This window comes from Alexandromys fortis, unplaced genomic scaffold (genome assembly GCF_014885135.2).
Source record: "Alexandromys fortis isolate MF-2015 unplaced genomic scaffold, M_Fortis_MF-2015_v1.1 scaffold_6, whole genome shotgun sequence".
In the NCBI taxonomy this organism is placed as follows: domain Eukaryota; kingdom Metazoa; phylum Chordata; class Mammalia; order Rodentia; family Cricetidae; genus Alexandromys; species Alexandromys fortis.
Genome location: NW_026067902.1, coordinates 12,670,799 through 12,697,328, shown reverse-complemented (window position 1 = coordinate 12,697,328; position 26,530 = coordinate 12,670,799). Strand labels below are relative to the sequence as shown.

General features: G+C 43.9%; 1 protein-coding gene across 1 annotated transcript in view; it reads left to right on the top strand.

Annotated features, from left to right (window-relative positions):
• The first annotated feature begins 17,935 nt into the window (after nt 1-17,935).
• The window catches only part of Slc27a2 (solute carrier family 27 member 2), a 39,170-nt gene continuing 30,575 nt past the window's right edge, over nt 17,936-26,530 (top strand). The window contains exon 1 of the mRNA XM_050131494.1: nt 17,936-18,549. Within this exon, the coding sequence (XP_049987451.1) occupies nt 18,072-18,549 (478 nt within the window). The 5' untranslated portion in view covers nt 17,936-18,071. The remainder of the gene's footprint in view (nt 18,550-26,530) is intronic.

Genomic DNA, 26,530 nt, shown 5'->3' with positions numbered 1-26,530 from the left:
TATTATCAAATGTACATTGTATGAAATTCTCATATAATTAATAAAATAATATTCACAAATAAAACCTACAAATTTGGTCAACCTAAACACATTCCACATAACTCACATGAATAATGTAGATTGCTCAGAACAAGTAAAACAATTAATGGAAGTCATTTTTGAGTGTGAAACTCTAACGTTCACTCTGGAGAATATCCTGAGGATAATATTGTAAAAAGATCTTTGTTGTGGGCTAGTCTTTTTGTACACTGTGAAGGTGTGTCTTTGCCAAGATGCCTTCTGATTGGTTTAATAAAGAGCTAACTGGCCAATAACTAGGCAGGAAGAGGTTAGGTGGGACTTCCAGGAGAGAGAGAGGAACTCGGGGGAAGGACTCTAGGTGCAGGAGCTGCCAGCAAGACACAGAGGGAGTTGGACTCACAGAATGAAGAAGTAAAAAGTTATGTGGCAGAATATTGATTACTACAAACAGGTTAGTTTAAGTTGTAAGAGATAGTGGGACAAGCCTAAGCTAAAGCCAAGCTTCATAACTAATAATAGATCTCCATGTCATTATTTGGAGGCTGGCAGACCCGACAAGAACGTCTGATTACAGATCTTGAACTTCAGCTGCTAAGGTAAGTGTGTTGCTATTATTGTTATTGGTAAAGGAATGCTGAACACTGCCTTGTGTACTCTCGGATGTCAAACAGACACGTACAATGATGCTCCAGGCTTCCCATAAAGGAGGGCTGATACAGAACAGAAGACAAAACAAAGCAACCCCTGTGATCTTAAACTAGGTGATGGGAAATATTGTATTTTCTAGCTTTGAACCCTGAAAGAACCTTGTACAATGGCCTTTGCGTGGCACACTACAGTGAGAATACAGCTGACAGAATCACTAGCTAACACTCAGCTTGCAAAGCTTTGGGAACACCTTCCTTTTGAATAGTCACAGTCATTTCTGTTAAACCCTTGTGAAGCCATGGTGCTCCCTTTTCTATAGTGGGACTCGTCCCCAAAAAACCCCAGCAGCGTATTAATCAACTATTGGGCACAACTCCCTAATGCACTGTTATATTGGATGACGTTTCGTTTGGCTGTATAATCTTGATCTATGGAATATATACTGGGTGCCTTGAATTCTCAAAAAGGACCCAGAGAAGGGAAATGCTTCTCAGTCCAGTGTCAGTGGGAAAGAAGATGCTGCTTGGCCTAGAGGCTGGAAATGCCAGGCTCTGGATTTCACACCACCATAGCTTTTCCCTTTGATCTAGCCACCTTAGACATTATCTCTAGGGCCAAGAGATTCCCTTTAATCAGCTAGCATTTGGAAAGAATACCAATGCGTAGCAAGTGCCATCCATTTTCCTCCCACAGTTTATGCTGGTTGCCATGGCAACAACAAATGCTCCATTCCCAGCCGCCATGGGAACAGAAATGCTTAGAAAGTGCACAGCAATGCCGCGTTTTTCTTCCCTTTTTTCCTACATTTATCAACTACACACTTCTAGCTGAACTAACCACACAAATGTAGTTAGCACACAAACTCCCTCTCCCCGTCTTAGAAATCATAGCCCCGTACTTGGTTTACCCTTTACAGATATGCCCAGGCCCTTCACAACCACGCCCCCTCAGAGACCTAAGTAAGCTAATAGGCACCTGCTTTGTCAGCCTTGTCTGACTTTTTGGACTCTGAAATGCGTGGCTGGTATCCTTCTTCCGTGTGAGGCACAGCGCTCACCATTCCCTCCTAGAGGACCCCACCCTTACTACACTGCCAAAACCTTTGTCTTACACCTCCAAGCTTCATGAACTATGAGAAAATAGAATTTTTGTTCTTTCTAAGTTGTGTGGTCACAAGTATTCTGCTGTAGCAGGCACAAAGGCAAACACACAAAAAAACAAAGGCACAAAGTCAGGGAAATGTGAATAATGACGTATATTAAATTTGATATTAAAATTGCATCAGTTTTAGATTTCTCAAGTGTTGTACATATTATCAAAGAATGTTCTTGTATTTGAGTGATATGTACTGAGATGGCCCGGAGCAAAAATATCATAATGTTACAACTACCTCTCGAATGACTCAGTATTGCTTTCTCCATAAATAATTTTCAATGGGACTCAGAAAGTGAACCTCGCCTCTTAAAAACAACATATGAGCCAGTCTAGCTTCATGATGGAGTTCTTGTCTACTCTGTGGAGGGCCCTGGGTTTGAGCAGAGACCAGTCAAGAGAGATAAATAACAAATAGATTGCTGATTTCGAAACTTCAGTGGTCAGTATGACACGGATGGTAGGCAGAACCACTAGCCAAAGTTAGGTCTGATGTAATGCCGAGAGCTGTGGTCATAATTTTGACACATGCTTGGAGGTAGCCTGAGAGGATGTTGTGGTTGATGGGGTAGGTCTGCCCTGGTATCCATGTCGTTCCTATTACTATCTGGGTCATCACACCAGTGTAAAACAGACGAGGAGGTAAGTACTGGTCCAGAGGGTAGATAGGATAGATAGGCGTCTAGTCTGATCTTAGATGGCTGACCTCTCTGTCTCTTGAAATCATGACTAGACCTGATTTCCTAGTACAATGTTAATAATACGATGAAATAAAAGCCAAGGGTGGGCTGCACACCCATGTGCCCTAAGCCTTGAAGAAGCTCTGGCTATGATTCAGACCACTCGTGTGGCGGGAAACAGCTAAGGAGAGGAGTTTGTTAGTGTCGTCAATAATTGTAATTAACAATAATGAGTTCAAGAGGGAAGCTGTTTTAATGAAAACCTAGTTTATTAGAAGGAAAATCTATTACAGGTATTGAAACCGCAATTTCAAACAAGTGGCTATGAGGTAAGTAAATAGAAGGGGGGATCATAGAGACTGTGTTTGAAATGAGCAATAGGCGAAAGAGATTGCGCATTCACAGTACCAATGTCCGTGAAGAATCTCCATGATGGGGAAATTCATACTTAAAAATATACACAAGGGGCTGTAGAGATGCTGAGTAAGTGAGAATTCTAATCTGCAGTTATGAGGACCCAGGTTTGAATCCCCAGAACCCATGAAAAAATGTAATGGACACAGCTGTGTATCCCTGCCAGCCCAGCACTGTGGGCTGAGAAGACAGGAGAATCCTAAGAGTTCACTGGCCAGCCAGTCTACCTGGAACAGTGAACTTGTGTTTCAGTAAGTGACCTTGTGCTATGGCTATTCTTGGTCAGCTTGACCACATCTGGGACGAACTGCAATCCAGAAATGGAGGACACACCTGTGAGAGACTTTTTGCTTGATTTGAAGTGGGCGAATCCACTTCCGGTCCCAACCTTTGCAGCAGGAAGACACACACCTCTCATCTCGATCTTGAGGCAGAAAGACACAGTTTCAATCTGGGTCACACCTTCTGCTGAAAGCCTATGTGAGGACAACAAAGAAGGAAGCTTTAGTTCTTTGTCTGCTGGCTCTCACCTTGCCCCCAAGTCCATGCCTTCCTTCACTGGCATTAGAACCTACTTATTCAGGATTCCAGTGTCTACTGAAGAGCAGCTGAGACATCCAGTCTCAGGGACTGGGCAACCTCTGGATTCTTGGACTTTCCATTCGTAGTTAACCATTGAACCATTGTTGGACTAGTTGGACCACAGCTTCTAAGACATTCTAATAAATCCTCTTCCTAAATATATAGATATATAGATATATAGATATATAGATATATATGAGAGAGAGAGAGAGAGAGAGAGAGAGAGAGAGAGAGAGAGAGAGAGAGAGAGAGAAGAGAGAACCCTGGCTAATACATCCTGTGTCAAGGTGGAGGTAGAAAGCAATAGAGAAAGACACATGACATCTTGGGCTGGCCTCTGTTGTGCACACACTCAGTCATGTATATCGTATGTTCATATCCATGTAACACAAAAACATTTCGAGAAAACTTTTCAGAAATAGAGATGTGAAACTAGCAATATTTCTTTGAGCCAAAGTCTCACTGTGTAGTCCAGATGGCAGGCATAGACTCACTTTGTAGACTAGGCTTGGCATTAACTCACAGAGATCCACCTGCCTCTGTCTCCCAATAGCTAAGTGGCACCACCTCACACTGCCAGAAATTTAATTTTAATATAAAAGATTTTGTATAAAATTGAATTGAGTTAAAAAGAATAGTTGTAAAAACAGCTGAAGTTCTGCATATTAGAATTCATGGTACACATCTAAACCAATAACACAATAAGAAGAGAAATTCATAACTCCAAGCACAAATCTAAACAAATAAGAAAATTAAACTTTCATCTGAAAGAGATGTGAAATATGGAACAAGTTTTATATTAGCACATGCATATGGTTTTAATATGGTTTATCTCCCCTAAAGAGGAGTTTAAATCCCTGTGTGAGTATCTTAGGGTTTTTAATTGCTGTGAAGAGACACCATGACCACACATCTTATAAGGAGAGCATTTAATTGGGATGGCTCATTTACAGTTTCAGAGGTTCAGTCCATTATCATCATGGCAGGGAACAAGGCAGCAGGCAGGCAGTCATGGTGCCGGCTACACCTTGATCAGAAGGCAACAGGAAATCAACTATGACACTGGGAGTAGCTTGAGCAAGGAGAACTTAAAGCCCATGCCGACAGTGACACATTTCCTCCAACAAGACCACACCTACTCCAGTAAGGCCTCCTAAGAGTGCCACTCCCTATGAGCTTATGGGGGCCAATTACATCCAAACTCCCACAAATAAGGTTTTAAGAAGGTAGCAATAATTCAACAATGGTGTGTAAAGACAGACCCTTTAGCATAAAATAGAGGCATCAGAGTGGAATTCCAGATTGAGTCCTGATGGTTTTATGAGAATGGGGGAAAGACGAGAAGACTCAAAAGTACAATCCCTGTTTCTTGAAGTGTGATGATGCCCTGAGCCACACTGGGACCCTGCCAGCAAAAAGGTCATCACCCTGAATAACTCTGTACACTTTGATCAGCACTGGGACTCAAAATAAACCTCCTTCTTTCACAATTGACCCCATCTGAGGTATTACTTAACTAGCAACAACAATGAACTTGAAAATACTTAAATAAAAGAAAGGTCAAGTAAAGATAGATAGATAGATAGATAGATAGATAGATAGATAGATAGATAATATAGATAAAAATTTTAGTGAAGTAAATAGAAAAAATAGATCAAGTTAAAATCCTAGTTTTTCTAAATATAGTAGATAACCATAATCTTATTTAACAAGGGCAAAAAGTAGGGAGCACTAAGAATATGCCATCTCAAAAAAATGGCTGTAGAAGACAAGAATACACCCACCCAAAACATGACTATTTTTAAATGCTATTGGCATATATTAGTTATACACAAAAACAGGTTTCAATGTGACACTTTCATATAAGTTCATGGTATGTGTCAAGCATGTTTACTGCTTTGCCCTCTCTAGGACCCTCCCACCCTCACGAATCCCCTTCTTAACTAACTCTCTTCTACTTTCACGTCTTTTTAGAAAAAAAAAATGGCCCAATGAGTTTCTTAATAAGACTTACTGGAGCATAGGTGAAGGCTTGTTTACAGAACTCAGATGCCTTACCAGGCGTTCCAGCACCAATGGAAACCTGTCTCCCTCTTACATCAACCGCATAGAAGTCCTCAGGGAAAGATGGGTCCCCATGAGACTCACCCCACTCCATGACAAGATGTTGACATGCATCTCACACAGGTGATCACAGCCGCTGGAAGCTTAAGAACGAAACATTCATGTCATGCCTGGAAATGCACCTGCCGTCCTGCGGTCCTTACTTACCGCCTCTGGGTCTCACCTTCTTTCTGCCCCTTCTACACCAATCCCTGAGCCTTGATAGGATGAAACAGATTTTCTATTTATGGCTGAGCTTGTTCTTAGTGTGTTGAGCACTACTCTACGCCACTTCTCGGGTTTGTAAGGCGGCTCGGTGGGTAAAGGCACTCGTTCCCAAGCCCAACAATCTAAATTCCACTCCTGGTCCCACACGGTGGAAGGCAAGAACCAACTCTCGCAAGTTGTCCTCTGACCTTCACAGTCACAGGCCACACCTTGTCTCCCACATACACACATACGTGGCAAAATCAATAAGTGTAGAACAGTTTTAATGTCCTTTAAAGACGCTTCTCCAACCGAACGTTGACAGCAGAACTGATCTACGGGCATTACCATACTCATGAGGGTGGCTCTTTGATGGGCACATCTTGTTCGTTTATCCAAACCCCAGCAGTAGCTCTCGGGCTGCTCCTTCAGGCTAGCTGAAGCTTTTATGGCCACAGGAAACCAGTGTCTTCAGCAGTGGGGTTTCTTTCTCTTGTTCTGGTGTGCAAACTACAGCAGCGTCCATGGCCTGTCTTGTTTGGCTAGTTTCTTGTCTCTCTGCACACTCATCCGCACATAATGCACGTTGTGAACAATAGGTAGGAACTAGGGCATACATGTAAGAGAGAACACGTGGACTTTGTCTCTCTGAAACAATTACCTCACTTAAACTAGTTCCCAGTTCCATCCATTTACGTGCCAGTTTCATAATTGGGCTTACCTTCACAGCTAGGAAAAATTCCATTGCACACCTGTACTCCATTTTCACTAGCCATCCATCTGCTCGTGGGCATCTATGCCGGCTCCATTTCCTTGTTGGCTGTGAATAATGCAGCAATAAATATGAATAAATAAATATCTCTATAGGATATGAAGTTCTTTGGGTACGAGCACGGGAGTGGAATAGCTGAGTCACATACGGGCTCTATTTTTAGCATTTTGGGAAAGAAAAAAAAATCTCCACACAGATTTCTATGGTGGCTGCACCAATTTATACTCCTGCCAAGAATACATAGAAGTTCCAGATTCCCCACGTCCGCACCAGCATTCTGGTCCTTTGTTTCCTTGGTGATCTGTTTTAATGCAAATGAGACAGAACCTCAAAGTACTTTTAACTTGCATCTCCCTGATGTTAAGGATGTCAAAAACCTTTTCAAATTTTTTTGGAAATTATTTCTTTTCTGGAAATTTTATTTTTAGTTCCCAACCCAATTTTTTTAACCAGGTAGTTTATTTTCTGTTGTTTAGGCTTCTTACTTATATTCTGAATAATAATCTCCTCTTACGTGGATAACTGGTAAATATCCTCTAATTCTGCAGGCTGCTTCCGTCCTTGGTTATATTCCCTTTGCTGGACATGTGCCTCTTCATTTACATGTGGAGTGTAAAGCCTTACTCAGAGTCTTTACCTATGCGTAGATCTTAAATTCTTTCTGTGGTGTCCCCTAAAGCAGTTTCTAAATTTGAGTTTTCAGGTTTAAGACATTTGATCCGTCTGGATTTCTGTGCCAGATGAGAGATGAGGGTCTAGTTTCTTTCTTCTACACGCAGTTGTCCTGTTTGACCAGCACCATTTATTAAAGACCCTGTCTTTTCACCAATGTGTACTTTTTGCTTCTTTGTCAAAAGTCATATGAATCAATCCATGCTCTTGAGCCTGAGCCCTTTCTTCCGGTCCACTGATCTACATGTCTAATTTTGTGCCAGGACCATGTAGTTTTTATTATCATGTGCAGCTCTGTAGCTTAAATTGAAAATAAGTATGCTGGTAACTTTAGCAGTATTTGTTGCCCGGGATTCGTTTGGAAATTCCTGTGGTTTCCATATTAATGCTTCCTACATTTTAATTCAGATGTAATTACGTCACTCTCCCTTTTCCTTTTTCTCCCTTCAGCCTCTCCCAAGTCCCTTCCCTCCAACTCCTTCCGTGTCCCTCCCTCATTCTCAAATTGATAGCCTCTTCTTATTCTCTTCACTACACATACATGTATAAACATATAAATATAACCTGCTGGGTCCATCTTTGGTTTGTGCGCGTGTGTGCTTCGAGTCTAACTGCTTTGTATTAGATAAGCAGTTAGGGGACTCATCCCTGGGAAAGGCGAATTCTTCTCTGGGCTATCATTAGCTGACTGTGGTTCTTTACCTGGGGACGAGACCCTGTGAGATTTTCTCCCTTCTGGGTTAGCATGTCTATTGTTATCATCAGGGTTTAGGTCTTGTTTGTGCAGTCATACGAGGAAAGATAGTCTTAGAGCAGACTTCCTGATATTCTGGCTCTTTCAAGGTTTCAGACTTCTTCTACTGCTGTGTTCCCTGACCAAAGGTGCAGGGCCTATGCTACAGATCTATCTGTCTGCTCCCCCCCCCCCGTCTCTCTCTCACACACACACACACACACACACACACACACACACACATACACACATACACATACCACTGATCTCTGCCTGTGTCCAGTTGTTGTTTTCTGTAAAGAGAGGCTTTTTTGGTGAGGAGTAGCTGCGCTTATCTGTGGGTATAAAAATAAGATCTAGAACGTGCTGGGAATTATTCTGATCTAACAAGCTGAGGTAGTAGACTCTTCTCTAAGACCCATGGCCTCACCAGCCCTGGGAAGTTAGCTAGGTGTCTGGTAATAGGAGTGGCTTCCTCCTTGTTGAGGGGACCATAAGTACAATTAGACAGCTGTGGGTGACCACATGTAGGGAGCTGAGGAAGTCTCAAGTGAATTCATAAGGCGTGGAGGAAGTCCTAAGTAAATGTGTATTATTGACAAGAACCAATTCCTCGGACTCATGGGAACTGGCAAAGCCTTCTCCTGGTCCATATGCAAATGTTGGCAGAGTGTCCAGGAAGCATTGACTACAACTTCCTCCTCCCAGATGTTTACAGCCTGAGACTGCTCACCTATTTTTTATGTAAAAAGATATTGAATTTTACCAAAACCTTTTTCTGCATCTATTGAGATGATCATATAATTTCTGTTCTTGAGGCCATTTATGTAATTTATAACATTTGTTGATTTATGTATATTGAACCATACCTCCATCTCTGGAATAAAGTCCTGCTGAGGCTAGCCAACCCCTCCGCCATGCTGTACACAGGAGATGCACTGAGGTTCTGGTGTTGTAGTTGGTGCCAGTCCATCCGAGTGATCACAGTCCACATGACCCAGCTTTCCTGTACTTGTGTCTGTCCTTTCCTTGGTCCCTCATCACCGCAGTTAAGCTTCCAGGACCAAGCTGTGCAGGACTCCGCAACCACCAACCTGTGAGTGTCACTTGTTGCACATTTATGGGCACCTTGTCCTGCTGGTCGTTGTCGTTAGTAGGTGTCACCAATGCTGAGTAGGACAATTACTTAATCAAGTCCCTTGAGAGCTTTATAGTATTTGCTCATACCATGGACGCTACCCTGCAGAAAGGAGTCTTTCGGGTTAAATCCAGCTCACTAATCTGACACACATTCTAAGTGTCTTCAGCACTAGGGGCTTACCTTCAACCTCCGACAGGCAACCAAGGGCAGCAGCAATAGTCGACATTTGGGGTGAATCGTTCACGCCACTCTGACCTACTATTTGAAGATTTCTCATGCCTGGTATTGAGATTTTTGTTAATGTATGGTTCTTGTGGGGTTCAGCCCAAGTAGCATGACCTCCTTTAAGAAATGCATACATATACACACATGCATATATATATACATACATATTTGTGTGTGTAGCTTATATATGTATACACACATATATACACACACACACAAACATACACTTGTATGTAGTGTGAAAATCAGTATGGAGAATCCTCAAAAAACTAAGAATGAATCTACCATGTGATCCAGCTGAATAACTCCTTAGCATGTGTTCAAAACTCAGCATCCTACTCCACAGATACTTACTTAGCTATGTTTATTGCTGCTCTATTCACAATAGCTAAGAAATTGCAATAAGCTAAATGTCCCTCAACAGAAGAATAGATAACGAAAATGTTGTGCACATGCACAATAAAATATTACTCAGTTCTAAAGAAAAATGGAAATGTACGTGAATGGATATACTTAGAAATTTATATTATATAAGTATATATATTATTATATTGAGTGAGGCAACCCAGACCCATAAAGACAAACACTGCACGGTCTCACCTATCTGCATCCCCAGCTCCAAATCCTCAGCTGTACTATGTAATGGTCAGAGCCACAGAAGCCAGGGAAGTATAAAGGGACTGCAGGGGAGGGGTGAGAAGGGAATGGCAGGATACAGACAATACGGATATGAAGGGGTGAATGGAGAAACAGGAAGAGAGCCCTAACTAGGGAATGGGGGTAGAGGTCACCAAAGAAGGAGGGAGGAGGTACAAAAAACAGGAAGGTTGTTTGATAAAGCCTCACAGAGCCTTATAATCATATATTTGCCTAAAATTTATACAGCATATTAATTTTAAGATAGTTTGTTCAAAAAGATTATTTATTCAATGGTGTGAATGATGTCACTGGAATTTTGATAGGGATTACATTGAATCTGAAGGTTGCTTTTGGTAGCATGGCCACAATGCTAATTCCTTCCATCCACAAGCATAGATCTTCCCACCAGTCACCCTCTGCTGTATTTTCTTTCTTTGGTGTCTTGAAGTCTTGTAAGAACCTTTCATGGCCTTAGCTGGATTTATTTAAGGGTGCCTTTGTTTTGTTTTTTGTTTGTTGTTTGTTTGGCATTGTTTTGCTTTGTTGTGTTTTTTGTTTTTGTTTTTGAGGTCGTTGTGAGTTATTTTTCTGACTTCTTTCTCAGTATGTTTATCACTGATGTATAAAATGCCCACTGGTGTAAGTGTGAGTTAATTAAGTATCCTACTTCTTTGCTGAAAATGTTTGTTAGTTCCGAGAGTTTTCCAGTAGAATTTTTTAAGGCCTTTTATGTATAGAATCATATCATCTACAAATAGAGATTTTGATTTCTTCCTTTCCTGTTTCCCTTGTTTTATTGTTTTAACTAAAACTTCGAATATTATATTGAATAAGAGCGGGGAAAATGAACATCTTTATCTGGTTCCTGATTTTAGTGAAAATAATTTGACATTTTCAATAATTTAACATTGGCTATAGGTTTGTCATATGCAGCCTTTATTATGTTGAGATATATGCCTTTTAGTCCAAATTTATTCAGAATTTTTAATGTAAAAAGATATTGAATTTTACCAAAACCTTTTTCTGCATCTATTGAGATGATCATATAATTTCTGTTCTTGAGGCCATTTATGTAATTTATAACATTTGTTGATTTATGTATATTGAACCATACCTCCATCTCTGGAATAAAGTCAGTTTGTTCATATTATATGATATTTTTAATGTGTTCTTGAATTTAGCTGGCAAGCATTTTGTTGAGAATTTTTGTTTCTATGTTTATCAAGGATACTGGTCTGTAATTTTCTTTTTCCTGCATCTTTGACTGGTTTGGGTATCAGAGTAGGACTAGCTCTATAAAATCTTTGTTGGCATTCCTTCCTTTCCTATCCTAAGGGAGAGTCTTTTCTCTTATTTCTATCAGTTCTTTGAGAATTCTGTACAGTGTATTATTACCATTTCACCCCTCCTCACCTCACACTCTCCCCAGATTCATTCCCTCTTCCCTATCCTCTCAGCTTTGGGCTCTTTTTGATTCTTTAAACCCATCAAGAATAATTTGTGCTGTGCATACATTTGGTTGTGTGGCCTTTCGCTGGAGTGTGGTCAACCCCCAAAGGACCACTCCCTTAAAGAAAACTGACTGTCCCTCTTCCAGCAGCTTTTAGTGACAAATAGCTCCTTAGCTAGGGGTGGGGCTTCATGCCCACGGTTCCTTCGCCATACTAGGATTTTGTTTGGCTTGAGCTTGCACGGTTTCTGTGCCTGATGTATCAACTACTGTGGATTCTTTCGTACAGCTGTGTACAGAAAACCCTGCTTACTCACGGTCCTCCACCACCTCTGCCTCTTACAATCTATCCACCACCACCACCCCTTCTTCCACAATGATCCCTGAGCGTTGGAAAGAAGAAGTGTGATGTTTATTGTCCCACCTAGGGCTGGGAACCCCAAAGATTCTTGTTTGCTTCACTTTGAGCAGTTGTAGGTCTCTGTGTTCATCACCATTTACTGAAGAGAGAAGTTTCTCTGATGCAGGCTAAGAGACATACTCATTAATCAGTCTAACAATATGTCATTAAAAGCTAGTATAATACTGTATCCATTTACCAAAGTAATGGTAGTAGATTCTTTTCTTGGCACTATGCCCTATATAGCCACAGATTCCAATGAGCGTTGCTGACCAGGTGTTTCTGTAGAAGGATATACAATCCCTTGGGTATATGCCCAACAGGGGCAAAGCCGCACATATGGTCAATTTATTTCTAGCTTTTTAAGGAAACCGTCACACTGGTTTCCACAGGCGCTACACACCCACTTGCACTCCCATCAGAATAAATAAGTGTTCCACTTTCCCCACGTGCATCCCAGCATTTTTCGTTATCTTTGCTTTGATATTACCCTTCCTGACAGGGGTAAGATGAAGTTTCAAAGTAGTTTTAGCTTGCATTTATTTCTCTGACAGCTAAGGATGCTGAACATTCTTTAGAATATTTCTCAGCTCTTGTATTTCATCTTTTAAGAACTGGTTAGTTCTGTGCTCATTTTTAAATTGGCATGTATGTTTTCTTGGTGTTTAGGGTTTTTAGTTCCTCGCATACGTAGATACTAACCCTCTGTTAGATGTATAAGCTGATCATGACATTTCCCCATTCTTTTGGCGTGTCTTCACTTGAATGATGATGCCCTTTTCTGTACAGAAGATTTTAGTTTCATGTAATCCCATTTATTAGTTGTTGATCTTATTACCCATAATCCTGGGGTCCTGTTCAATAATCCTTTTGTGTGTCTGTAAGCTAAAGTATATTCCATACTCCCTCCTCAATCAGATTCAAGGTATCACATCTTAACTCTGTAATATAACTTAAAATCAAATAAGGTGATAGCTCAGACAGTTGGGGTTTTGTTTTTTGTTGTTGTTGTTGTTGTTGTTTGGTTTTGTTGGTTTTGAGTTTTTATTTGTTTTGCTGTTGTTTAGAGTTCTTTTGGCTATTCTGGGTCTTTTGTGTTTCTATATCAAGCTTACGATTTTTTTCAGCTTCTGTGAAGAATTGAATTGAAATTTTGATGGGGGTTTGTAGTTTTGATGATGAAAGCGAGGAGCCTCAGTGGACTTGAAAGAAGGGAAGAGGTGGAACCTAACCCCTGTCTTCCTGAAGGTCCACTACAGCGGTAACACTGGGGACTTTTCATAGTTGAGGTCTCCGTACCAGTGCAATCTTGAGTTATATTAAAGCCCAAAATTAGGCTCAATATCCATTTCAGTATAAAATTTATACTTTAGAATGGACAGCGTTGTATAGAAAATAAATTCTTTCTAAAAATGTTTGTACGTGTAAGACAAACCTTGTTTGTTTTTTCTACCTTCAAAATTATTTTTTTTTCATTTGTACTTGAAATGGCAGTTCACTGCCACCCAACAGGCCTTGAGCTCAGCTGTGCCTCAGCCTTCTGAGCAGCTATAGTAGGGACTGTCCAAACCTATCACTGTGCTTGGCTTCTATCGTTTATATGTTGCTATAATACATAATTGACTCTGATAAAAATAACCATTTTAAGTGTACAGCACAGATATATTTATTTTCCTTTAGTGCTAAAATGCCTTTTACTAAATAATGATATATACTGTTGGGGTGGGAGTGGGGGACTTAAATTTCCATTTATATAAAGCGGCTTAGCTTACTTTTAAGGTCCAAGATTCATTTTAAAATGTTGCTGGACTGAGAAATCTAAAAATTTAGGCACTGCCTAAGGCAGATTGGGATTTAGAGAGGTAAAGTCGAGAGAGGGGCAGAGGTAAAGAGGGGGCTGCAGAAGAATTCTCGTGGGGTTACCTTGGCTGTAATTGGACTTGCTGCAGTGGTGTTTCTGAAAGAAGCCACTGGAATTAAGTGCGGGTTCACTGTGAGATGTTCATTGCTAGTTATATTTTATTTATCATGCAATCTCAACACGTATATGTTAATTAAGTTAATAAATGCCTGAGTCATATTCAGAAGAGTAAAACCAAATTTGAACTTCATGTTATAGATTGTAATGTCTCAATGGTGCCATGAATAGACCTTCAACATACTAAGACACTGATAACACTTTGAGGGAGCCAAGTAGGAGCCACTGCCTAGACAGCTCCAGCCCCGGGATATTCTAGAATGCTGTATAAAACGGATTGTCTCTAAATATGAGTATGAAGAGGGTGGAGAACAGTGAGGTGCTGTGGGGTGATGCTCTTGAACACTATAAAGATTTGTCACTCATATTGGCTTAATAAAACGGTGATTGGCCAGTAGCCAGGCAGGAAGTATAGGTAGGGCAACTAGATGAGGAGAATTCTGGGAAGTGGAGAGGCAGAGATGCAGTCATCAGCCAGACACAGAAGAAGCATGATGGGAATCCCTTATTGAGAAAAGGTACAAAGCCACGTGGCTAAATATAGACAAGAATTATAGATTAATTTAAGTTGTAAGAGGTAGTTAGTAATAAGCCTGAACAATAGACCAAACAGTTTATGGTTAAGATAAGCCTCTGTGTGCTTATTTGGGACTGAATGGCAGTGGGACTGGGCAGGACAGAAACTTCCTTCTACAGTGAGAAGTCTCTAACATCACTGAGTAGCAGAGCCGCCAAAGGAAAGACCCTTTCCCACAAGTCCATGGGTGTTTGTGCCTCCTCCACCCTCACATCTTAGTGAATTCAACCCCAAAGGTGGTTATTGGGGTAGAGTCTTGCCTTGTGTGGTTGGTGTCCTGATGAAATCGGTGCAAATCAGCCCCTTTGGCCCTTCTCCCATGAAGGCATAGATTCAAGCAATACCTAGGAAAACGTTGCCTGTCACCAGACACCAAACATGGGCCTTGCAGTTTTCCAAGAATATGAGAAATTATTTTTTGTTTTGAAGAAGCTACTAAGTTCATGGTGTTTTGTTATAATGATACAAATAAATAGAAAAACTATTAGCTGGGTGATAGGGCAAAGGTGGATTCCAGGTTCAAAGTTAAACTCACTGGGCTGGAGTTCCCCAAGCCACGTGTTGGTTAACTTTCTTCTCTATTTGCCTTTGGGAAAAAAAATTCCTTGTCTCCCCCCCCCACAGACTTTAAGGTTTATTTTAATTATGTGTGTATGTCTGTGTGTGTGCATGTACCCGGGTCTGTGTCTTTGTGTGTGAGTCAGGTGCCCCGAGAAGCCAGAGGCTTCAGATCCCCACGGCAACCAACTTACAGGCAGCTGTGAGCTTACTGACTTAAGTGCTGGGAATCAAACTCAGGTTCTCACAAGCTTTTAATGCCTAAGCCATATCACCAGCTCTGTGTCCTCTTTTCATGGTACTCCCAAGTTTCCCACAAAAGGTCTGATCAGCAGTTCTCAGCCTGTGGGTTGTGACCCCTTCAGAAGTAGCCTATCAAAGGTTCACATTAAACAGTAGCAAAATTACAGGTATGAAGCAGCAACAAAAGTGATTTTATGGTTGGGGTCACCACAGCATGAGGAACTATGTTGAAGGGTCGCGGCATTAGGAAGGTTGAGAACCGCTGCTCTAGATAGACTTGACTGATATACACCCAGCTCCGTGGGTGAGCCTTGGTTAGGGTAAACCAGCCAATAATTCTCTCCTCCAGTCCCCACAGAGGACTAGTTCAGGAATATAAGCTGGTCACAAAATTTTTAAATGCAGGCTTCTAAGGAAAAAAAAATATATTATTGTATTTCTCTGACACTGATCCAGGAAGCACATACCTCACGGGTTCAGGCAACCATCCTGGAAGCATGAGAGGCCACCTGGATACGAACAGAGGCAGTAAACAGAAAAAAACAGAGACAGGGAAAATAAGTTCAGCATATATAATTTCTGGATTTACCAGTTTCTGCCTAATTCCTGTTTCTAATTAAGCCACTTGGGCCTTGTTTGCTTTCACTCACCCCTGAAAGATCGTCCAAGTGCACGGTTAATATGAGGGGAAAGGGAGGGGGAGGGGAAGGGCACCTTTGGTAATCTAGCTTTCTGGGTGAAGAGCTCAAGGAAGAGAAGTGTGGTCAGAAGGCTACGCTGAAACAGGATGGAAGGACTGGCAAGATGGCGCAAACCGGTTAGCATGCTTGCTGTGAAAGCTTGGTGACCTGAGCTGGAGTCTCTGAACCTACATAGAGGCGAAAGGAGAAAAACCAACTCCGCAAAAGTAGTCCTGTGGCCGCCACATGCATGCCAACACACACACAGCACGCACGCACGCACGCACGCGGGCCATAAGTAACTTTTTTTTAAAGAATGGAATTGAAAAGAAGAGCTGACCCTGAGCTTCACAGGAGGGGGAAAAAGTGCACAGCAGAATGGCTTCACCACAGGCTTTCTCCTCAGGCCTAATGAAGGCCCTCAACTCCCCGGGGAACTGGTGTAGCCATACAGGGCATGATGGCTAGACCAGCAGCGGGGACACAGTCAGGACCCCGGCAAGGGCTGGTTGAGGAGGTCCCCAGAATTTAAAAGAAGTCAGAAGCCTATGAAATACATTTTTTTTTCGGTAGTAGAAATAAAAAGAAGATATGAATGGAAACCTAGAGACTAAGAGGACAAAAAGACACAGCGGCTCACAATGCTGAGAGAGGCGCTAGTGACCTGGAACCTAACCGGTTCCTCTTTCAGATCTCATGCATGACTAGGTATCTTTTCAATATAATGTTTTTATTAATTCTTCGATAATTTCATATACACATACAACGTATTTTAATCGTATTCACCCCTCCCAGATCCAATCCTCACCCACCCCCCAAACCTTGACGCCCTCTTCCTTTTTCAATATTCCCCGGTCCAATTTGTACTCTCTCTCTCTCTCTCTCTCTCTCTCTCTCTCTCTCTCTCTCTCTCTCTCTCTCTGTGTGTGTGTGTGTGTGTGTGTGTGTGTGTTGTGTGTGTTAAGGAGGGGTAGCAGCAGGTCGACCTACCAGGGAGCATACCGCCAAGGAAAACTGCCTCTCCCTCCTCTACTAGCCTCAGTTGTCAACAGCTCCTCAGCTAAGATGGGGGCTGGCGAGTCCCTTCCAGAGTTTGTGCGGGAAAACCACGGCCAACCTGAGTTTATGCCATGGTCCTGTCATGACCAAGAACCACCACCTCTCTAAACTCGATGACGAGTGAGCGTGAAAAGTACCATCTGAGAGTGACCCTCAAGTTCCAAAACTGTGGCTGTCTTGCAACAGCAGCAAGATGAATGAGCACAAGACAGGAGAGCATGACCGCCAAGCAAGTCTTATACTAGGTCCTGGCCCTACTCTCGGTAACAAGCATGCAAGGCTTTGTACTTGTACCAGGAGGCATTAACACAAAGATCACACTTCTTAAAGAAATGACTTGTGAGAAATGCCATTATTTACTTAGTTTGCTCCGTGTGCTTTCTTGGTAACTGTGAGTGCTGGAAAGGGGGTTACTTCTCACTGCGTGGCTTCTCACATCAGGTTACGCGCTCGCAATGCCTAGAGGCGGATGCGGCAGCGGTGGCAGGGGCTGGAAACCAGCTGGATGAGACCTTCTCTGGTGCTTTTGTTCAACCTTGAAACCTTCGCCACAGGAGACCGCCCGGGCAGCGAAGCTGACGTGAGGAACAAAGAGAGATCTGGCGGAAAGCCTTTGGGACTAAGGAAGGGAGGTGGAACTCTGGGCTGGCGGTGGCACCTGGTGCCCGCTGTTAATAATAAGGTCGCGGTGCGTTCATACGGTACTTGATTAAACAAAGGCGCTCTGTGATAAGAATGACTAGCAACAGCTCCACGTCTGAGTCGTCACCCTCGATCTTTTCAACGTGGGCTGTTTGCGCCTAGTAACGTTCGCTGAGAATTGGGAGAATTGGATTTCACCTGACTTTGGACGCTGAACCCAAGTGCTACGGAGACCTGGGCCACCCAGGCTGACGGGGCGGACCCCCTGAGCGCACGAGGCGCCCCACGAGGAGGCGGGACCCACGGCCGTCCCGCCCGCACCGCCACGCACGCCTCTGGCACCTGCAGCCCAGCGGCCACCCGCAGTCGCAGCGCGTCCCGCGGCCCAGCCCGGTCGCCAGCTCTTACTCCGTTCCTCGCCCGCCCGCCGCCGCGCTGCACGCCCGGAGCGCTCCCTCGGCCCCGCTGGGGACCGGGGACCCCGCAGCCTCCGCCATGCTGCCGGTACTCTACACCGTCCTGGCGGGGCTGCTGCTGCTGCCTCTGCTGCTCACCTGCTGCTGCCCGTACCTCATCCAGGACTTGCGGTACTTCCTGCGGGTGGCCAACATGGCCCGGCAGGTGCGCAGCTACCGGGGGCGGCGGCCCGTGCGCACCCTCCTCCGGGTCTTCATGGAGCGAGTTCACCAGACCCCGCACAAGCCCTTCGTGCTGTTCCGCGACGAGACGCTCACCTACGCCCAGGTGGACCGGCGCAGCAACCAAGTGGCACGGGCGCTGCACGACCAGCTCGGCCTGCGCCAGGGGGAGTGCGTGGCCCTCTTCATGAGCAATGAGCCGGCCTACGTGTGGATCTGGCTGGGACTGCTCAAACTGGGCTGTCCCATGGCGTGCCTCAACTACAACATCCGTTCCAAGTCTCTGCTGCACTGCTTCCAGTGCTGCGGGGCGAAGGTGCTGCTGGCCTCCCCAGGTAAGCTGCAGACCACCGGCCCTAACCCTAGGGGGGGACTCGGCAGCACCTTGGGTGCGGGGCTGCAGTGTGGTGGGAGACTGTGGCAAAAGGTCAATTCGAGATGAACGACGCTCATTAATAATCTTTAGAATCATCAGAGGTGAAGCGGCCTATGTATCAAGGCACGGTGCTAAGCACTTCAGTCCTCTGCGTGGGGTCCAGTTTACTTAAAATACCTAGCATAGCGTTGAGTGCGACGCCACTCCTTATGCTGTGTTGTTTAGAGACAAGAAGAAATGTGTGTTCATGTTCCTCACGAGGCAGTTCCCCCAATCCCAATATTTTCCCAGGGGGCCCACTGTGTTTATGCAATGTTGCTTTCAATCCTCACAACACATCGAGGTTATTATGGTACATAGAGATGAGACCAGTGCAGCCCAAAGATTCAGATTCACGCCCACAGTGTCAGGAGACTTGGGGTAAACCAGTAATCAGTACTTCAAACATTTTCCATTAAGATTCAGAGGGTCTTGGGTGAGAGGTGCTGGGGTCCCGCCTCCAGTCCTTGGGAGACTTTCCGTCATGAGAAAAGCCATTTCCCGTCTCCATCCTTACATTTCCTCTCTGCCGTGAAGCTGTCTTCAAGGCTACTTCGAGATCTTAAGCGCTGTTAGCGTACCCAGCTCCTCACTACAATGAGGTGTATGTACCTGATGCCCAGCTAGAAGACTGGCGTTCTGCCGCTGCGCTCTTGTGAGCCCCGTTGCATCTATGAAACGGGACCCCTTCATTTGTGCGGCTGCTTTGGACCTAAATGAAAACTTCATGCCCAAGTGATACCCAGGCCAGAAAGGACCAGAACCTGCTCTCTCCCCCAGAGATGTTGTGTTACAGCTCCCAACAGTCTGTGAACGCCACCCTTGTGTCTCTGCGCTAGTGCCCGCCGTTGCTTCTCTCGGGGAGGAGATGCCTAACCAGGAGTAGGCTAAAAAGACATTAGTGACAATACAGATGGAGGGATCTAGAAGTTCCAGCTCTCTGGGATGCCCATCTGTGCCAAACACTACAATACGTGGTTTTAATACTCTGGTAAATTCAAAATCTTGCCTCCATTGTATGGCTAAGGAAACAGGCAAAATTTCTAGCCTAGGTACACCTTCAAAGCCCACAGTCTTTGTATCGTGTCATCTGCCGTCCAGATGCATGAGTTAGAGCTTCAAAGAGCTAAGAATCTATCCGCTCTGCCCTTCCCCGTCACAGCTCAGGAAACTGAGGCAAGCCAAGCAGTTTGCCTAGTGCCCTCCAAAACTGAAATGTCCATTTACTTCTAAGAAATTGGAAGTTCATAAGCCTGTCACATGTGACTTAAAGTATGTAATACAATAAGCAGAAGCTTCATACAAAAAAAATTCAAAGGCAGAAAGGTGATGTTAAAGGCACCAAATTATGGGAGGGGTCTGAACTTATTTTTCTTTTTTTTTGGGGGGGGTGGTTCAAGACAGGGTTTCTCTGTAGCTAGCTCTGTAGACCAGGCTGGCCTCGAACTCACAGAGATCCGCCTGCCTCTGCCTCCCGAGTGCTGGGATTAAAGGCATGAGCCACCACCACCTGGCCTTAACCTTTTAAAATATGCCTCAACAATCTCTAAAGACTTCACTGCTCTGTAACTGGGAGGCTCAGGCAAGCCTGTTGTGTTGCCAACTTTCTTAGAGAGAAGGGATTCATAACCTGTGCTTACTGCACCCCATCCCACCCCACCCCACCCCCCAAGTACTTCAGTATCTGCTGCACAGAATCTGCTGCCCCGTTCAGGGGACTTCATAGAGCTTAAAGTTTAACTGACAAAGAAACTGATGTTTACATGACTAACTGAGCTTGGTTTTACAATAAAGTCAGAAACACAACTGCTTGTAGATTCACTACCCCTGATCTGAAATACTCTGAACCAGAAGTGTTCCAGATTTCACCTTTTCCATATTTTGGAATATTTGCATCTATATCATGGGCCACCTTAAGGATAGAGTCCAGGTCCAAAGAGTTTACTGCTGTTTCCTGGACACCATATTGCCTCAGCATGAAGGTAATGTTATACAATATGCTTAATAATGCCTTGCAGGAAATAAAGCTACATGCTGAGGTGTTGTGGGATCATGGTCACACGTGAGAAAACTGAGATCTGGAGCACTTCAGTTTTCAAACTAGGGATGCTGGGCCACTACTTCCTGCCTCTTGCAGACAGTAATAACCTGCTACGGGTCACCATGTTTACATAGAGAATATACTGAAAGTCCTAGTTCAAATCAGGCTTGAGCCTAACTTGCCAACAGACCTCAGACTCTCACTAGCATTGAGATGAGACACAGCTTAAGACCCAAATGTCCTACTTTTTCCTTATCCGAGATTTCTATGTGACACCGAGTTGCGCTCTGACCTAAAATAGTTCCTGGGTGAGCAAAAAGCAGAGTCCAAAGTTGCATGTTTGGTAGCAGGACCATGTGGAAATATGTAAACTAACCTTTGAGAGAGGCCAGTACTTGAAAAACATTTTTTTCCACCAAATAACAGAGATAGATACCTTTGTACATCATGCACTCTGGCCTGGAACAATCTCTGCAGAGAGAGTCCCAAAGTCCAAAGTCATATACTGAGTAGATGTGCCCAAGCGGAAAAAGTCGATTGAGCTGTCTCTTAGAATTGCTTGGGGGGGACAAGACCTTAGAGATACTGTAGTCCTTTCGTTTTAGTGTGTTTATGCCCACGAAACATTTAGAAAAGAAACTTTTGCAAGCACAAGAATTATCATTATAAAAGATAGATTCTCACCCCCCAACTTCTAATTCAGTAGGACCCTAATGGGACCAGACCAGCCCTACCTCAGCCCCAGATGACCAGAAGATGAGCTTCTGAGACTCAATCAGAGTTCCACTTCTTTTATAGCCCAACCCGGAAGAGGACATCGTTTGCCCAGGCTTCTGTGGACAGCCAACAGCGGAGAGCTGGGGGCACACCCGGGTTGGTTTTTTTTTTTCATCTTCCAGGGCACTTGTTTATTCTCTCGATAATCTGAACTTTGTACAGAAAGGTGAATTAATTTTGTTTCAATGTTTAATTAGCACATATAATATTCAGTTGAATTCTGACCTTTTTGTCCAAAATTTGTTTTCGTATGCTGGGTGTGGCAGTGCACACCTTTAATCCCAGCACTCAGAGGCCTCTGTGAGTCTGAAGCTAACCTGGTCTACATAGCAAGTTCCAGGCCAGCTAGGACTATGTCGTGAGACTCTGTCTTAGAAAAAAAAAATTGTAGTTCTCTTCCCCTCTTGTACAATATCTCTCCGACGCCCCCTTCTCCCCTGTCACCCCCACCCCTAGTCATCCTTCTGCTTTCATGTCACTGTGTCCTACCCCCACGTTCCCATCTTTTTCCTCCTCTCAGGATCTTTCTGTTACACACACACACACACACACACACACCATAAGCTAGAATCCAGATGTGAGAGAGAATGTGTAATTTTTCTCTTTCTGAGTTATCTAACTTAACACTTTCCAGGTCTATACATTCTCCTGCAAATTTCATGATTACCTACTCACGTAACGATGGGCACCCAGGCTAACCCATTCCTTGCTATTATGGTGGATAATGTAGCAACGAGCATGGAAGCTCATGAGTAGATGCCCGGGAGGGTTGCATCTGGGTCACGCGGTAATTCCATAAACTCCACGCTGGCTTCCATAGTGCCTTTACTGGCACTCATTCCCAGAAGCAGTGAATAAGGGCTCCTCTTTCCCCACATCCTGTCCAGAAAGGACACGGTCTTCCCAAGACCCTCCCAACAATTTCTGGGTTTTCCGAAAGAGGCAACTTCTCTGCTCCACAACCAGGAGATTCTCGCAACCTGGTTGCTCGCCCAGCGTCGCAGAGGGACGTATAAACACGGCGATCCGTGTTACTGGTGTGTCAACTACTGTCGGGAAGTTTCTTGAGCGCACGAGACCATTTTTTGCAGGTGCTATGAGGAAAGAGGCAGCTAGAAATATTCCTTTTGTCTTTCTTAGTTCTTGACTTCCGGATGAAGATCAGTCTGACTGGAATGAGACAGAATTTCAAAGTCATTTTATTTTGCATGTCCCTGGTGGGTAGGTTGTTGCTTGCACACTCTTTGGAATTCTTATTGACCACTTGTGTTTCTTCTTTTGAAGCCTGCCTCGTTGATTGACAGAGTTTTGGGGTGTCTCAGTTTTGCGGTTATTTGTCTATTCTAGATATTAGCCTCAAGTCTGAAGTGCAGCGGGCAAGGACTGTCTCCTTCTGTTCACTCTGCCGTGATTTTCTTTACTGTACAGAAACTACTTCATATCGTTCCATTTGCTAATTCCTGAGACGATTTCCGTGCCATTGAGTCCTGTTCAGAAAGTTCTTGTCATTCGGCAGTTCTCTTCAATAGCTTCAGGGTTTCAGAGTTTAAATTAAGGCCTTTTGGTCCACTATGCGTTGATTTTTGTGTAAGATTAGAGATGTGGATCTAATTTCATTCTTCTGCAGATGGATATCCGTTTTTTTTTTCCAGCGCCATCTTGTTGAACAGACTGTCTTTTGCCAGCATATTTTCAATAACTTTGTTAATATTAGGTGGTCATAACTGCGTGAGTTTATTTTTGAGTCCTCTGTTCTGTTCTGTTGATCTGCATATCTGCTTTTGTGCCAGGGCCACGCTACCCTTGTCACTATGGCTCTGCAGTATAATTTGAAGTCATGCATCATGCGATACTTCCTGCAGTGTTCTTCCTGCCAGTGATTTGCTTGGACTACGTGTGGTCCCAGAGAGGTGAATTTAATTCTCTATTTTAAATCTCAGCTTTTAAGCTGATAAAAATTCTTGAACTCTTGGTTTCAAAGAACAAGCACATGGGCTTGTTGGTCCATGTCACAATGGATGGATCAGTGGTCAAGAGCACTGGCTCCTTTTCCAGGGGACCCAGGTTCAGTTCCCAGCACCCACATGGCAGTTTACAACCATCTGCAACTCCATCTCCAGAGGAGTTGAAGCAAAGACATGTACATAAAAACATTCATTTTGAGAATTAACCCAGCCAGCTTGACTTTTGGAGACTCTTAAAGCTAAACAGGCTCAATTCTTAAAAAAAAAAAAAAAAAAAAAAAAAAAAAAAAAAAAAAAAAAAAAAAAAAAAAAAAAAAAAAAAAAAAAAAAAAAAAAAAAAAAAAAAAAAAAAAAAAAAAAAAAAAAAAAAAAAAAAAAAAAAAAGTTTCCAAATACTTCTTAGAAATTCTTTACATGTTCTCTTGTTCTCTATAGGCGGAGAAAATCGAGGCTCCTGAACCCTTGTCTGAGTTAGCTCTCAGAGAATGTGGTTTTTCTCTGTGCTGTACATCCTAGGAGCCCCTTGGCAGAGCCTAACCTTGGGAACCACATGGGGAAATGCTCTTCAACTATATAAACCTCTATCGCTGTTGTAGCTGACAGAAGACAATTTTCTGGGCCAATTGTTTTTCATACAACTCTCACCCGAACTATGGAGAGAACAGGAAATCTCTCTCCCCTCCCTCTCTCCATCCCTCCCCCTCCCTGCCTCCCTCTCTCCCTGACCCCCAGGTAAATTAGCAGCACTAGTTTATCTGTGTGGAGGAGAACCCAGTTGTCGGCCTGTGCACCCTTAGCTCCACGGCTAGGTCTACACTGCCTGTGCTCAACTTAACTTAGTTCTGCTCGTTAGTCCCTGTATTTGTAAGAACGTACGAACAGTTCAAAGAACTCTGTTGTAAAACTGAGGTCCAGAGAGACCACTGACTGATCAGATCACCTTTCACCTGTTCTATTGTTGTTTGGTTGATTGGTCGGTTTTTGGTTCTTCGAGACAGGGTTTCTCTGTAACTTTGGAGCCTGTCCGGGAACTAGCTCTATAGACCAGGCTGGCCTCGAACTCACAGAAATCTGCCTGCCTCTGCTTCCAAGTGCTGGGATTAAAAGCGTGCGCCACCACGGCCCGGCTGTTCGTTTGTTTTTAAGCTAAAAAATAGTTGGACTTCCTTTAAAACTGTGACTGATGAAAATGCTTCCAGTAGCTCTCAAAGATACTCATCACTGGAGCTTCTAAAACAAGAGAATTTTACCATGAAGGAGGCTAGGCAGAAGGGTTGCAAAGAGTTTGAGGTCAGACTGGATAGAGTGAGACCCTGCTTCAAAACGAAAGGGAAATAGCTAGATAAAACTAGTGCTGGGACTAAGGGTAAGGCTTGCTGTGTGCCCTTCTGCTGCCATGATTGGGCGGACATTAAGAAGATGAACTAGTTCGACAATCTTACAGTCTTGGGAAGGAACTAAGTCATGTCCACAAAGCCCGTGGCCCTCGGGAGAATTTGTGAGTCTTTTGAGAGAACTATGGAGTGCGTCTGAGGAGGGATGACCATGGAGCCAGACAAGCACAGTGGGAAGGGCATTCTGGGGAAGAGGAGGACCTGAGGCAGTTTTGATCCGGTCCATAGCTCAAGATGCTTCACTCAGTAGTTTTCCTGTGGAAGAACAAAAGCGAGATAGACTTTATTAATGATCAATTTTGACTATTGAAAAATTTTTAATGTAGAGAAAATAGACTCGGAGAACCCAGACACAGTCAGTGTCTGTGGCCTCCCTTGTGTGGGAATAGGTCGTTTTCTAATCTGCACTCGAGCCCGGAGCCCGTGCAGTATCTTAAATTGCTTCAGTGCACTTTGTCTCAAGGATGAGATTTGCTTGTGCGTCTTAAATAAAGCCCAAGCTAGACGGAGCAGACAGGTCCTTGTTGACTTGAAGAGCGGAGCCATGCTGTGAGCTAGAACAGGTTTTCTTGAGAATTACTGAGTTGAGTGTGAAAGTGTGAAAAGTGGTGCACACAATCAGAACCACCCTGAGGTAAGAAAAGCTCTTTCAACTCAATCACCCCAGGCGCAGCCTCGCGGACTTCCCTCCCCAAAGTTCCGCTAACAACCCAGTCTACCCCGCGCCTCTGCCAGTAATCCAGGGGCCCTCTCTGAGTTTCAGGGCAAAGAGGGAACAGGTGATGAGCCCGGAATGGACTGGGCCCACACCAGCATCTGCGCATGGGATTATGGAGGCCCCTGTACATGATCTAAACTCAGATACCCAGTGAGCACTATCTTCAGAAAATGAGACTCTTAGCTCAGTAGCGCAGGGTCTGAATGGAGAACTAACTTGAAGATGTTCTCAAACAGATTTCTTCTCTCAGAGTTAAAGTTTTGGGAGAGGGGTTGTGTAGCTTCGTTCCACAACGAACTCGTGCGTTTCCAGCTTATACAGGATTGCAGTTCATTTCCTTGAGAAGCAAGAGGAGGGAAGCGATGTTAAAACAGAGTGATCCCCAAATCGGCCGTTCGTGTTATTACATCTGAAGGGGAAGGGTTGATATCTTTCTGGATAATGAAATATGAGCAGCCAGTGTTCAAAAGACCCGCCCAGACGTCTGATAAATAAGAAAGCAGATGCTTGATAGATAAGTGATATGGTTGCCTGTTGAAATAAGAGCGGTGGGGCTGCGTCCCCAACACCCCGGCCGCTTGGCTAGCTCATGCCCGAAATAACAACACACAAACTGTATTCATTTAAGAACTGCTTGGCCCCTGAACTCTAGCCCTTACAGGCTAATTCTCGCACTGTAACACCCGCTTTTGGTGTTACACCCTCGGTACAGTTCGCGCGCAGCTGTGCCGAATGCGAGTCCGGGCAAGGGCCTGGAGATTGAACACAAGAGACAGAGACCAGGGTCATTCGATAGGAGATCAAGCGAATGCCGTTTATTCAGACTTGGGGAAGCCCTTTTCTACCTAACTGCAGCACAAAGATCTCACCACCCAGGGAGGTGGGAAATAAACACACAGGAAACTTAGTTAACAATGTAGAAGATTGCTTGTAGCTAAATCACCAGGTGGGGCAGGGATAGTACGGAAACACACAGGAAGCTTAGTTAACAAATAACAAACTGTCCC